This window comes from Vombatus ursinus, unplaced genomic scaffold (genome assembly GCF_900497805.2).
Source record: "Vombatus ursinus unplaced genomic scaffold, bare-nosed wombat genome assembly UNPS02014768.1, whole genome shotgun sequence".
Lineage (NCBI taxonomy): Eukaryota > Metazoa > Chordata > Mammalia > Diprotodontia > Vombatidae > Vombatus > Vombatus ursinus.
Genome location: NW_020954546.1, coordinates 8,425,458 through 8,440,041, shown reverse-complemented (window position 1 = coordinate 8,440,041; position 14,584 = coordinate 8,425,458). Strand labels below are relative to the sequence as shown.

Sequence of the window (14,584 nt, the reverse complement as noted above, 5' to 3'; positions counted from 1 at the left end):
GGGCATGCTCAATGTGACGTGTCTCCAGGACGTCCAACAGGTAGTCCGTGATGTGGTAGTGGAGCTCAGGCAGAGGTGGGGGCTGCGAAAAGATGAATAATTAAATTGCTAAGAGTAGAAGAATGTATAAAGAGAAAAGAAAGGGAGCCAGAGCAGGGCCTTGGGTTATCCCCACCGTTGGGGAGCAAGAAAGGGCAGGGAGAAAGAGGGGTCAATAAGGTAAGAAGAGAAATAAGGGAGTTGCCATGAAATCCTGGAGAAAGTGTCCAGGAGGAGACGGATGTCTGGTGTCAAGTGCTGTGTGAGGATTGAGCAAAGACCCTCAGGCTTGGCCCTTGAGAGATCAGCAATGTCAGTGGAAGGAAGAAGTCCCAAGCCAAGGAGCAAAGAGCTAAGAAATGGGTGAGAGGAGAGGACGTGGAGGCAACGAGTACAGACAGAAAGGGAAGAGAGCTAGCTGTAAGATAAGGGAGGCTTTCCAATGTTGGCAGGCAACAAAGAAGGAAGTACCAGAGACCAGCCGGTGGTTAGAGTGCCGTGGTTACTTGTGTCTCTGAGGATCGTGTAGGGTTCTGAATCACTCGACACAAGATGCCAGATTTGGGGACGAAGGAATGGAGTAGACTTTCCACTTTAAAAATTAAACCTGGAATTTGGGAGGTGATGGAGGGTTACTGGACCAATCCAAGGAAGGGTGGTGAGAGGGGTCAGTCCAAGAGTGGAATATATTTGTGGTGGATTTTCAAATAGTATGCAGTAAATACAAGCTCTTTTTCAGGTGCAAAGTTGAGAAGTTGGTGGGGCTGGACCTGAGCTGTCCGGTCCTGAAACAATATTCTAGAGCAGGGTTAAGTGTTTAAACGTGGAAAACGGGTACGATGGCATATGGCTAGGGAAGAGATATGACAAATCTCTATTTATTCTATAACAAATTGTAATATTAGACCATGAGCATGAAGGGATTTTCTCCAAAGGTTGGCAGCTGATGAGTAAGAAACAATAATCTTACTCCTTGAGGAAGCATTACGTAGAATACAAGGGACTTATATTAACCCCAAAGCTGGCTGTCTACAACTTGATAAAAATGTTAGAACTGCGAGGGACCTCAGAGGGCATGTAGTCCAAACAGATTAAGTGACCAACCTAAGGCCATAAGGGCAGTAAGTGGCAAAGCCAGAGCTTGATCCTCGGTCCTCCGATGACCTTTCCACTCCACCACATTCCCAGAGGGAGGGGACCTGGTCCTTTGGAGGCTGCATAGATTTGAGGTGGCAGGTCACTAAAAACAGGATCAGATATAGAAGTAGCACAGACTGAAGAGGTCGCTGAGTCCACACCCCACATTTTACAGATAAACTGAGTCCTAGAGAGGCTGTGAATTGTCTGTGATCACATAGGTAGTAAAGGACAGGCCAGGTATCTGACTCCAGATCTAGCTTTCCATTTTAGCATGATGTTTCACTGTCTTTTTTTTTCACTTTTTATTAATTTTGAACTTAGAGACCAAAAAAAGAACATTTCCATGTACATAAAAGGATTCAATATAAATCCACGAATTTCATTTCAGTTTATTTTTTAAAAAAACTATGAACATAAGTACTACACATCATTTTCAAAGCTACCTGCTTTTCTGTGCTCCCTTCTAAGTTTTCTTTTGTTCTCTGCTGTGCACTTTTCTTCCCCTCCCTCCCCACAACACCCTTGAAAAGGCTGTCATTGGGGGTGTGTGTGTGTGAGAAACCATATCATCCATGCTTCTGTTTATCAGTTCTTTCTCTGGAGGTGAACAGCATCTTCCTTCATAGGTCCCCAGTAGTTGATTTGAGTATTTATAATACTCAAAATGACTTTGTCATTCAAAGTTGTTCTTAGAATGTTCCTCTTCGTTCTGCTCACTCCCTACGTCTCACTGTTTTTGTGGCCTGATTTCGGGAGCATGAGAACTGAGAGGTTTCATGCTGAGTGTATAAGAGCAAACAACTAACATTAATATAGCATTTGCTATGTGCCAGGCACTGTGCTAAGTGCTATAAACTTATTATTCAGTTGATCCTTACAACAGCTCTGGGAAGAAGGTGCTATTATTATCCCCATTTTACAAAGGAGGAAATTGAGGCAAATGGCAGTTAAATGACTTGTCCAGGGCCATACAGCTGGTAAAGATCTGAGGCCACATCTGAACTCAGCATTTCCTGGCCTCCAGCCCAGCACTCTATCCACTGCACCACCCAGCTGACATAAACCCAAACTCAAAAATTAACCTGGCTCCTGGGCCTGGGGGAAGAAGCCAGTCCTTGGAACTGGCTCCCCTTCCCCAGCCTATGAGCCGAGGCAGTTCCTATCCAGGAACAAGTGGGTAACATCGTAGAGCTCCTGGGTAAAGTTCTGATGGAAAGGAGCCTGGGCCACAGCTGCTCGAATCCCCTAACATCCCCGTCTGGTGCCGAGGTGGTCATCTCAGAGTGGAGGAGCACGGGAGACCCTGGCAACTTCGAGGAGCCATGCCCCTGCTGTCACCTGGAAGAGCTTTAGGAGGGCATCTTCTGTCCTGGAGGCATTAGCGCCTGGAGGGCTGGCTGTGAACAAGGCAACTCCCACAGCGGCAAGATCCTTTGGATGTACCAGGCAAATACTTACAAGAAGAGGGCGTGCATCATAGAGTCAGGTGTGTCCACCCTTGGCCCAAGAGCCTTCTGCTTTCCTGGGTCAGCTAGGGCCTGGGGCTTGCAGGAAGAGCCTTGGGGAAGAATTGTGGTTTATGTGTGTAACAACCAGAAGAGATGGCTCCCTCCCTCCATCCTATGAGAAAGTCAGACTGACAGCTTATTTTTCGAGGCTGGATTGCTGAATTTCGAGTGCCAAGACACAGGTGGAGAGCACAGAGAAAGAATGAGTCGTGACATGCCGGGAGAAGTGGATCCCGGGAGACTGTAACTTGTACAATCTACATCTGGCTCAGAGACTGGGAGTCAGCAACATGGCGCCTCTTTGGGGCCAACAAGGTAAGGGAGAATAATTGAGGATTACCATTGTTCCTGGTTCCTGCGAGCTGGAGGAGAGGTCCTAAAGCATTAAGACACTACAGCCCCCAGACACAGTCTGGACAGACTAAGGGTCATCCACAGGCTACAAACCATTATGTGCAAAGGGCCCCCAATAGCAAACCCATTACACTGCATAACAGGGGCAAGTGTATACTCCACAGCAGAGCACGGAGTCCCACAGACATGGAACAGTGTATGTACTTCAGATTTTTTTGATATATTGATCAGCTTTACTGGGCTTTTTTCTCTTCCCCCTTGTTTTCTTTCTTTAAGAATATAATTTGTGGGGTGGCTAGGTGGGACAGTGGATAGGGCACCAACCCGGGATTCAGGAGGACCTGAGTTCAAATCTGGCCTCAGACACATAACACCTACCAGCTGTGTGACCCTGGGCAAGTCACTTAACCCCATTGCCTAACCAAAAAAAAAATATATATATATATATATATATATGTATATATAATTTGTTATATAGGATGGCTCCCTGGAAGGGTGGTATATGGGAAAAATTTTGGTAATGTAAAATCTAATTTTATTAATTTTTTTAAAGGTGTGAGAGTGTTAGGGTAATCAGTGGGACAACCTGATGGAAGGCTAGGGTCGGTCCCAGAACAAACTGTAGTCCATAACGGGTGACATAAGGAAAACTGTAAGGACATTTCCTCTCCTGTTCCCTTCCCAGATCTTGCACAGTAAGCAACCTAATAAAATCCCAGTAGTTATCTGGGCTAAGGCAGTCTGGACTAGGAAAGGAAGGGACAATACACAGAAAAGGGAGAGGTTGGGAAGGGGATGATGGTAGGAAGAACTGGCCATGCTGGGGGACGACAGCAGTTAGGACCTGGAGAAGAAACAAAGGTAAGAGGAGGAGGTGGGGAGATGCTGCGAGTTTATTTTGGTAAAATGAGAAAATATAATGTGAGTGAGTGTCAGGATGAGATTAGGATTATGGGCCCTGCCAGGCCAAGGGCAGTAATAGCTAACCCCTTTAAATGCATGTTTGTAAAGGGAGGAGATCAGGGCCCCTACGGAAGCCCACTCCACCTCTGCAATTAGGCTTAGAGAGCTGCCTGGGCCACCAAATTAGAATCATTGACTCCCCTGGTGTGGCCCAGTCCAGGCCTTGAAACCAAGCCTTCCTGGCCCCACAGAGGGCCCCTCTCCTCCACCCCACACTGCCTTGCCTGTCTGGCAAAGGCTTCCTTATAGATTAGTCTAGAAACTCTTTTTCAGAAGTAGATTTGACTGGGTAAATGCAACAAAGGAGACAAACTCCCAGGATAGAAGGGAGGATGGATGAATAAGTGCAACAAGGACTGAGTAATTCTAACAGTTTTACCCCCTTGAGTCCAACATACGTGTGAGTGGTTAAACTGAGGGTGGGAGGCCTGGATCTAGGATTCCATGGTCACAGGTGCCCTGCACCACAGCCTAGCAGCAGCAGCTAGACAATTCAAGGTCTTAGAGAGCTGCCAGGGACTGGCGTGTCCCAAGCAGGCCTGGAGCCCAGGTCTTCCTAATCCCGAGCTTCTGCCTCTGTTACCCACACATATATATAATAGGAAAACCTAACGGTGTGAGGTCATGGGTGAAGGGAGGGCTTGGGGGTGGGGGGGGGGGAATGGAGGTGGAAGAGAATCCCATGTAGGAACTAAATGAACCACACTGCCTCCATCTTCTGACTCATTCTGGAGCCAGCTCAGCTCTTTCTATTCAATGAGGGATCGAATCCAATTTCTGTCTCACAAGAAAACTTTATTCAATTATGGGAATTGTGAGAAAACTACTGTATTGCTTGCAGCTAGGCCTGTATGGCTGGGAAGCTGGACCACCTCCAGCTGTTGCTCAGAGACCCTGAACTAAGCACCTAGGTCATGCTGACCAGAAAACCAGGCAGAGCCAAAGATTGATGAGAGGAGTTTTCTCACAATTATACATCTCAAGCAGCCCATACGTCTTATCTGAAAACTTGCCCCACACTAATCAACCAGTTAGTTTGTATGTTCCTTTGATTGAATACAGACACTTGGGGGGTGGAGGGGAAGTGGGACACTTCTTTTTCTCATTTCAGGGAATTGTACCTGTTTACCTTCCCCCTCCCAACTCAGAAACCCCCTAATCTTTCTTCCAATTACAAATCAGATTACCTGATCTTGCATCCTGGTTTATATCCTATTAATTATTTTCTTTTAATGCATAAAAATCTGTCTCCTCCTGTATTTGGAGTCCAGTGCCAAGCTCAGGAGGCCTGGTCTCGATTTGTTATGCAATTAGCATGCACTGCTTTGTCAATCAATATACTAAGAAACAGATTTCACCTGCCCATACCTCATACGGCATACCTATGAGTATTTGGTATTTGTGCTAGTTATCAAAAAAATTGAGATGAGTCTCAAGTAAGTGCCAACCTACACATCAAGTAGCAATGGGCCCCTCAACATGGATGTACCTAGTGGAAATGGAGACTCCCCTAACTGTCCTGTATATATACTCTGTATCCCTGGGGCCATGACTGTAGGAAGGGGTGAAGAGTGAACAGAAAGAAGAAAACATCATGGGGTATACTGTAGGTCAACTGGCAAAACCAAGAGAAAGGATTAAGGATTTGGGAAACAGACCAAGAAGTGTGGTATGGAAGCATGACATGGTGCCATGCGAGTTTGAACTGTCCAGACGCCTTCTGGAGCTCTCCCTCTGGTAAACCCCAAGCAACTAAGAAGTTCCTGACTTGCTTTACTGATCATTCTGTTCTACAAAAGATGGAGGAAGGGACCAAGAGACTCTCTTCATGCACCTGCTTCTGACTAATAAGGAAGAACTAACTGCTGAAGTAGGAATGATGGCAACCCTGACCAGATCAGGAGAAAGCTGGACAGAGCCTAAATCTGCACCCAGACTCAGGAACAGCAGCGCTGAAAGAGCTCTGGAACGGGGGGTTCCTATTTCACAACCTCATGCTCTTCTTGAGAACCTGGCCCAAGCAGGATCGGAAGCTTCACAAATGGAGCGCCAAGAGTGCAAATGCATGATTACAACAAAGGAACAAGGGAAAAGCGGGCACTGAATCCATCTGGACGCCCAAGAAATTCAACTTAGAATGTAAAAATATACATGAAGAAGGACAAGTAAGTGAAGAAGATCAGTACGGTCAGTAAAAATGTCAAAAGTGAGTGCTAGAACTTAGAATAAACTGACGCTTCCAGTAAATGCTTAAACAATCAAAAAGGCTTTTTTAAAAGCCACTTTGGAGGCAGGAAGAGCTAAGAAAGGATGAGGACCACAGCTCATGGACAGCTGACGACAGGAATGAACAAGTTCGCAGGAGAATCACTCAACTCTCCCTTTGCCTTTTTTCTCTTGTGTGCACCAGGGAGAACAGAACAAAAACAGCTAATCAGGGGTCAAAAATGAAAATAAGTCAAGAATTCCAGAGTTGGAAACGTTCCACTCCAAGATACCGAAAGAACCGGTGCAAATAACTCCTGGGCCGCTTTCGGTGAGCTTTAAGAAGCTGTGGAGAAAGGGAATGATAGAGAAGCAAATATCATCTCATTCTCCAAAAGGGAAGGAGGGTAATGTCTTCAGGCCACAGACCCTTGAGCTTGAGTTTGATATTAAAGGGATGGCTTGTGAGCATTTAGAAGAGGAAGGGATCAGCAGGGGCCAGCGCTGATTCATGAAGAACAATTCATACCAGACAAGCCACATTTCTTTTCTGTCAGGGTTACCTTACTGCTAGACAAAGTCAGCATTCATCCAAAGCAAAGCACTTGTCAAAGCCTGCCCAGGTTCCAGACTAGGCCAATGTGTAAATGACTTGTTTTGCTGGAACAGATTTATTTGTTACTGGGGATGAGGGAGGAAGGAGGACTTAGCGATAGTGGTGCAAAAGAAAAAAAAAGAACATCACAGAACATTCAACAAATACACAGGAGAGAGCAGACAGAAGCTCAGGACACATGAGCAGCGCAGCACTAGAAGCACCACGTTCAATTTAACATACATTTTTAAAAAAACTATTCACAAAAGATGCAGGATTTCACATACAATCCTGTTTCCATTCTTGATATATGGAAATGTTTGTCAAGTTAATAATATAAAAGAAATGTTACTGTCTTCTGCGATTCACAATGGAGGAGCCTGGGATAAATACTACATAGCTCTGCAATGTGCTGAAGCACCAGACTCTTAGTCATTAGAACAACAAGGTTTCCAGTGGTGTGCCCCAGGGATCTATCCTTAGCCCTGTGCTATTCCAAATTTTAAATCAGTGATTTGGATTAAAATAAAGATGGCATTACAAAATCCAAATCCAAAATAATCTTGACAGGTCAGAATAATGGGTCAGATTTAACACTATGCAATTCAACAGAGATAGATATCTAAGTTCCATATTTAGGATTTCCCCTCAAAATCAAGTGAAATGAAGGTGTGTCTATAAAAAAAGGTGACTTGGCAATGCAAAAAGCTAACTCAATGCTAAGTTACATTAATCAGGGCACAGGGTCTAGGACACAGAAGAAAATGCTGCTTAAAGCCCTTTTAGTTCACATTGGAAAGGCTGTGTCTGGTTCTGAAGAGGTAGGTATTAGATTTTAGGAAGGGCATTAATAAAATGGAGCATGTCCAGAAGAGGGAGATCAATAACATTAGTGGGCTTCAGGCCATGCGAGCCAGGGATCAAAGGAATTAGGAATGTTTAGCCTTACAAAGAGAGACTGAAGCTACTATGATGCCTTCAACTACAGGGCATCCCAAAAGTCTTAAGGAAGTTTGAAGCTAAGAAAGCATCAAACTGCCCTATGACTTTAAGATTAGACAGATTCTGCTCAGTTCCAAAGTCCAAAAGTAAGTACAACAGGTGGCAGCTGCACTAAGGAGAACTTTGGTTTAACGTAAGGAAAGGCTCCCTCACAACGAGGGTAGTCTACAACTGGGGTCAGCAGCAGATTCCCCGTCCCTACAAGACTTTAACAGCAGGACTTTAATTCAGGGAGACCGCAGAGAGCAGAACTGCTGTCCAAAGGACCCGACAACTGACCTCGGAGGCCCTTTTCAGCTCTCAGGGTGCAGTATAAAATCAGGCCGTAACAGTGAAGAAGCAACAGCAGAACCGTGCACAGCACACTGGGATACCATATTAGACAGTTTACAGTGACGTGCTCCTTTTTTAGCCTAGTTAATGAACTCGATTACATTTCACAAAGTTTAATATCCTACAAGTATACCTTTAATGGTTCATTGTTGTAAAGACAACTTATCAGGAACCATGCTGATTTATTAAAAACCACTCATCCCACCAGCCGACGGCAAAACCAGATCTGACTGAGTGCACGTCGATGGGTTCACATGAGCTTTTCTGGTGGTGACCTGGTACAGAAGTCAGACCAGCCTGGCTTCTCTGGCAGCTTTAGTTTCAAAGCTGTTGTCTTCTAGTTCACACCACTTTATCACAATGGAAGACTGAGCTAGCCAGCCTGATGATTACTTAGGGTGGGGATTTGCCATTCAGTGGCTTTTAACCACAGAACTCAGGCAATTCCCTGGTAGAGTAGGTAACAGGGAAATTAAGGGGGGAAAGCAATTTGCTCTCAGCCTCCCCAAATCTAGTAACAAATAACTCACATGTATGGGGCACTTTCATCACAATAATGCTGAGAGGTAGAGAGTGCAAGACAAGTGATATTCCCATTTTACAAAAGAGGAAAACGAGGCTCGGAGATACTCGACTCGCTTTTGGTCACACGAGTCAATACCAGGCAGAGCTGGGATTGGAACCAGGTGTTGCCGTCCAATGCTTTCCCCATTAAGTCATCCTGCTTCTCTGAGGCAGAACTACTAATGACCATATCTTGAAGGAATGACTGAAGGAAAATGTATCCTTATTTACTACATTCCCAGGGTTATTCTCCACTGTGAAACCTCTTACATCCGATCAGTGCTGAGCTGCACCTGAAGGCTTTCCCACACTCACTGCACTCACAGGCTCTCTCTCTAGCATGGATTTTCCGATGTTCTGTAAGATGTGTACTCCGTCTAAAGTCCTTCCCACATTCGTTGCATTTATAGGGTTTCTCTCCGGTGTGGATTCTCTGATGCTGGATGAGATGAATAACTTGGCTGAAGGCTTTTCCACACTCAGGACACTCATAGGGTTTTTCTCCAGTATGAAATTTCTGGTGTTCAGCAAAAGCTGTACTCCACCTAAAGTCTTTTCCATACTCCCTACATTCATAGGGCTTCTCTCCAGTATGGATTCTCTGATGTTTAGTAAGTGCTGTACTCCACCTGAAGCATTTCCTACATTCCCTACATTCATAGGGCTTTTCTCAGGTATGAATTCTCTGATGCTGAGTAAGGGGTGTTCTCCACCTGAAGGCTTTTCTACATTCATTACACTGATAGGGTTTCTCTCCAGTATGGATCCTCTGATGCTGAGTGAGGTCTGTACTCAGAGCAAAAGCTTTTCCACATTCATTAGACTGACAGGGTTTCTCTCCAGTATGAATTTTCTGATGGTCAATAAGATGTGTACTACGTCTGAAAGCTTTGCAACATGCATTACATTCATAAGGCTTCTCTCCAGTATGAATTCTCTGATGTTGAACAAAATGTGTCCTCCAGGTAAAGGCTTTCCCACATTCGCCACAAGTAAAGGGTTTCTCTCCACTATGAATTCGCTGATGTTGAATAAGATGGGCATTCTGGTTGAAAGTTTTCTGACACTCACTGCATTCACAGATTTTCTTTCCTGAATATATTTCTTGATGTTTAATCAGGTCAGAATTATGTTTGAACCTCTTTCCACATTTACCACAATTACAGCTTCCCTCTCCTATAAACACTCTCTGCTGCCTAACGAAGGACTGAGCTTAGACTACTGTTTATTCCACATTCATTACACTGAGGACCCCTCTGCTCAGTGGAAATGTTCTGTTGTGTGAAGGTTAAAGGCTTCAAAGATTTCTCCTGGATTCCCTGCTGCCTCCCTAACTGATCTTTATATCCCCCAGCTCCTGCTAAGGTGAAGCACCAGAAGTTAGCTCTAACAAGTCTTTCCATCATGACCTGTTGAGATGATTCTTGTTCACAAAGACCCTGTTTTGGACATGACTCCTTGGCTTCAGTCAGAGTCTGGAAGTCTGGAAGTAATAGGAAACGTAAATGTTCCCTCTTCTCAGTACCAGGAGAAAGAAAACTGCTGTTATAAAGACGGCAAAACGAAAAAGCTCTCTCCACAAATGAGAAGCAGAAACCCAGACTGTCAAAAGTTCTACTTCACCCTGGCACTGCCCCCCAAAACTCCCCTGAAGATGCCCCCCAAGATCAAAGGGAGGGAGAGTCTCATCTTTGGAATCCCAGGTGTGGAAACTGTTCTTTAATTCTGTGCACTGAAAGAAGACTGCCTAGCAAATCATGGGGAGAGTCTCACCCAGAGGGGCCCAGGCTGTGGAAGTTCTATCAGAACAACATATATCCCCTCCTGCCCAACAGTTAACAGGCCCCTCAGGTTCACTTCCCAGTATCTTACTTCTTTAATCCAATAAAGATGAACTAAATGCAGGCCCTGCCTTGCTGTTTCCTCCCACTGGTCTCTCATGCCCATTCACCTACGCCCCCACTGTCTCCAGCCTGCCCCTAGTAATAACCTTTGTATGCCATGTTCTATTGTTAAAATCCCCTACATCCAGTCTGCTGCTGGTCCTGTAGATCTTGTCATCACATTACCTTTCGTTTATGCCCTCTTCTGTCCTCTGACACTGACCCTCATCACTTCATACCTGGACTACGGCAACAACTGCTGATGGGTCAGCCCGACGAATCTCTCCCCTCTCCGGTTCATCCTCCAACTCAGTCATCAAATTAATCTTCTTAAAGCACAGATCTGACCATATCACCCATTTCCACTCATTCAATGAACTCCAGTGCCTCCCTATTACTTCCAGGATCAAAGACAAAATCCTCTGTTTGGCATTCAAAGCCTTTCCCAAGCTGCTCCCCCTCTAACCAGCCCAGTCTTCTTACTCCCCAAGTGCTCTTCAATCCAGTGGCACGGGCTTCCTTCCTACTCCCCAAACAAGACCTCCTCTCTGCTGAGAGATGGCAGTGCTTCCTCCTCTCATCTCCTCTGGCTCACTAGGGATGGAGTCAGCAGAATCCTTATTCCCAGGGCCACTTCTAACCTCTGCAATCAAATCTAATAAAGTCTACTCTGATGTCCATGCCATCTATTTACACCACCTTCTTTCGATTATGCTTCTATCTACCGACCCCTGAGAGCTGAGAGGTGAGGGGGGAAGGGGTAAAGAGGGCATCACTCTCCCCCTTTTCTATGGTTGGTATCTAGGGTTTAATCTTCCTCTCGAACCCTTCTCTGGCCATCATTTTAGAGATGTAATCTTCACGTTTATGCCTCTTCCAACAACTTGTTCTCACAGTCTCTTTAGCCCCTCAAATTCCACACAACTTTTACTTCCCCTTTAATGCAGTAACCATGATTATGGTCACACTCTAGACCGAGATCATTCAAAACTCTCCTAGTTCTAAAATCTGAAACCATGTGACTTCCCCCATCCACAATTGTCTGTCTTTCAGAACAGCCGTAGCCCTCACTCTACCCACACCTGTTCAGTATCCTCACTGTAACTTCCAGGGCCCTAATTCCTCCATTTCCCAGCCAATGAATTAGATCCAAGCCTCCCTTTGCTCTTTCCCTAATCTCATTGCTATGGTTAGCAGCACCAATAGTACTTTTACCTCTGCCCTTGGACCCTTTACCCTTCAATGTTCCCAAACTGTTAAACTTGGTTAACTGCAACCATCTGCCACCACCCCATTCCTGAGCTACCAAGTACTAATGAAAAAGAGAATAAAAGTAACAGAGGTCTTTCCTGATAGCTATAAATTACAACTTCATGGATCATGCTCAACTCAGCCTAAAAGAAGGAGTTTTTATCTGTCCCTTCCTAAGATGAGATCATGGATGTAAAAGGGGAAAAAAAAAATATGACAGTAAGTGTTCTACTCTTATGGCTACTGTCCCTTAGACAAACCCCGGAGATTTGGAAACTGAAGCATCATTAACATATTATTTATAAATCATTATTTATTTAAAAAAAAAAGGGGGGGACATTTGGGAGCAATCTGATCTGAGACAACAGGCACCACATGACCCCAGCTAAGCAAGACCCAGACTTGAAGAATCACAGCCTCTCACACCCCTGGCCCTCAGGACATTGGCTAACTACAAAGAAATACATCTGATTAAATCCTGTTAGGATACTTAACTTTTCTGAAGGGACTATCTTTCTGACATGGATTACAAAAGTATCAGAAAGTGACCCATGCAGAGAGAGGGAGTGAACAAGAGCTCAGCCACCTCTTTATCCCAAGAACTCCCTCCCACAAACTTCCATGCTAATTCACTGAAAAAATTTAAGAAGTCAATGTTGCCTTTAGATTCCAAGGTCAGCCACAAGCCACGTCACTTCATGTCCAATTTGGAAGGGACCGCAGAGGCCATCCCCACCTCCAGAAAGTAAGACCTTTAGGAAGAGCTGACCATCTGCACCAGAGGCTCCCATCGACACCCGGGTGCAGGAAGGCGTAACTGTCTGTATACATCCCAGGGAGAATCCACTCACTTCAGTCAAGAGAACTGAACCATTTTAAGTGACCCACTAATTGAAGGCTCTTAGCTCTATGCCCCAAGGACAAGCACAAATCGAACCCACTTCCCAGAACAAGCTCTCACATATCTGAAGACGACTATCATGCTCTTGTGCTAAGTCTCTCCCAGGCTGAACATTCCATGTTCTATCAACAGGTCCTTGGCACGGCATAATTTTCCCTCTCCTCACTCCCCGTCCCCAAGCCTATCTATTGATATCCTTCCTACAATGTGACACTGAGTATTAAACAGAATATTGTAAACCAGGGCCCAAGGTAGAATGTACCAGGACTGCCGCTTCCCTTCTTACACGTACTTTGCCTCTTTAGATGCCAAGATTGAGTTCACATTTTTGTCTGCCCTGTAACAGTCACCTCACTTCGAGCTTATATTCCACTGAAGTCCCTGGATCTACACAAGAAGAGATGGTGAGCTTTCTCTACCTCATTCCTGTGACTCACGCCAAACCTCACATTTATTCATATTAGTCTTATTACATCTGACCCATCATCATTCTAGCCTGTCAGGGTCTTTTGAGATCCTGATTCTCCCATGCAAAGTTTTATCTGTCCCTCCTACCCTTGTGTCATTTGCAAGCTGGGTAAGCATGATGTCTGTGCTCTAATCCTAGTAATCCACACACATACTAAACAACAGAGAACCAAGGACAGATTCTTGAGGTACTAAGAGACCTGCCTCCACACTGACTGTTCTTTGTATCCAGTTATTCAATTAGCACCAAATCTGTCCAACCATGTTTTTATCTAACCAAAATCACTCTATCTCGTCTTCAAAACTAGCATGAGAAATAAAAATGATTTGCTGAAATCTAGGTATACTCTGTCCACAGGATTTTCCAATTGATACCAATTGGTAATTCAGTCCAAAAAAAAAAATCGATGAGGCTATCCAATTCAACAAACATGACAGATGTTCTTGATTAATCCAGCTGGCTCTTAGTGATCACTGCTTCCCTTTCTAATTGTTCAGAAACCGTCCCTTCAATAATAACTTCAGAATTTTGCAAGAAATCAAACTTAGGGGCAGCTAGATGGCACTGTGGCTAGAGCACTGGCTCTGGAGTCAGAAGGACCTGACTTAAAATTCAGCCTCAGACACTCGACACTAGCTGTGTGACCCTGGGCAAGGCACTTTTAACCCCATTGCCTAGGGGAAAAAAAGAAAGAAAGAAATCAAACTTAACTGCCTATATGTTTGAAGACTCAACTATCTCTCATTCTGAAAATCAAGACAACACTTTCCCATTTCCAGGCCTACAACTGCTCTATCTTTTTCCATGGTTTTTTCATCGATCACTGTCAGTATTTCTGCAATGGCATCTACTTAGAATGTACTTAGCCTGCACCTGCTGAGGTGAACTGGTTGCTGGATATTCTACCCCTATCTCTGCTATCTTGGGTTTTAATTCCCTGGTAGCAATTTTTGTTCTATACGTCTCAGTCCATGGATCATTGTTCTTAGTAAAGAAAATAGAAGCAAAAATAGTTGGATAGTTCTGCCTTTCTTTTATCATCTGTTACTAGCATTCTTTTTCCTACGTCATGATTACTCACATCACTCTTATTATATTTACATAGGCAGATTTTTCCTTCCACCTCCACTTTTATGCTAAAGCTCTGTTAATACTATGTGCGAGACTTACAGCAAATACATATTTTACAGCCCTCCTTAGTTTTGAGGCATCCCTGGCAAAGAACTGGGGATATTCCTGCATTTCCTTTGACCAGTGGCTCAGAATTCCAACTTCTATTCTCAGATCCCATCTTTTTAACCGACCATTTACCTCCCTTTTATAGTCTTGAATTTCTCGCCTCAGACTTCAGAATCCACCACTATTTTCTGTTTCTTT

At 44.5% G+C, this 14,584-nt stretch overlaps 1 protein-coding gene across 1 annotated transcript in view; it reads right to left on the bottom strand.

Moving 5' to 3' along the window:
- Nucleotides 1-34: 34 nt before the first annotated feature.
- The window catches only part of LOC114043238 (zinc finger protein 566-like), a 21,779-nt gene continuing 7,229 nt past the window's right edge, over nt 35-14,584 (bottom strand). Inside the window, exon 5 of the mRNA XM_027862303.1 lies at nt 35-82. Within this exon, the coding sequence (XP_027718104.1) occupies nt 66-82 (17 nt within the window). The 3' untranslated portion in view covers nt 35-65. The remainder of the gene's footprint in view (nt 83-14,584) is intronic.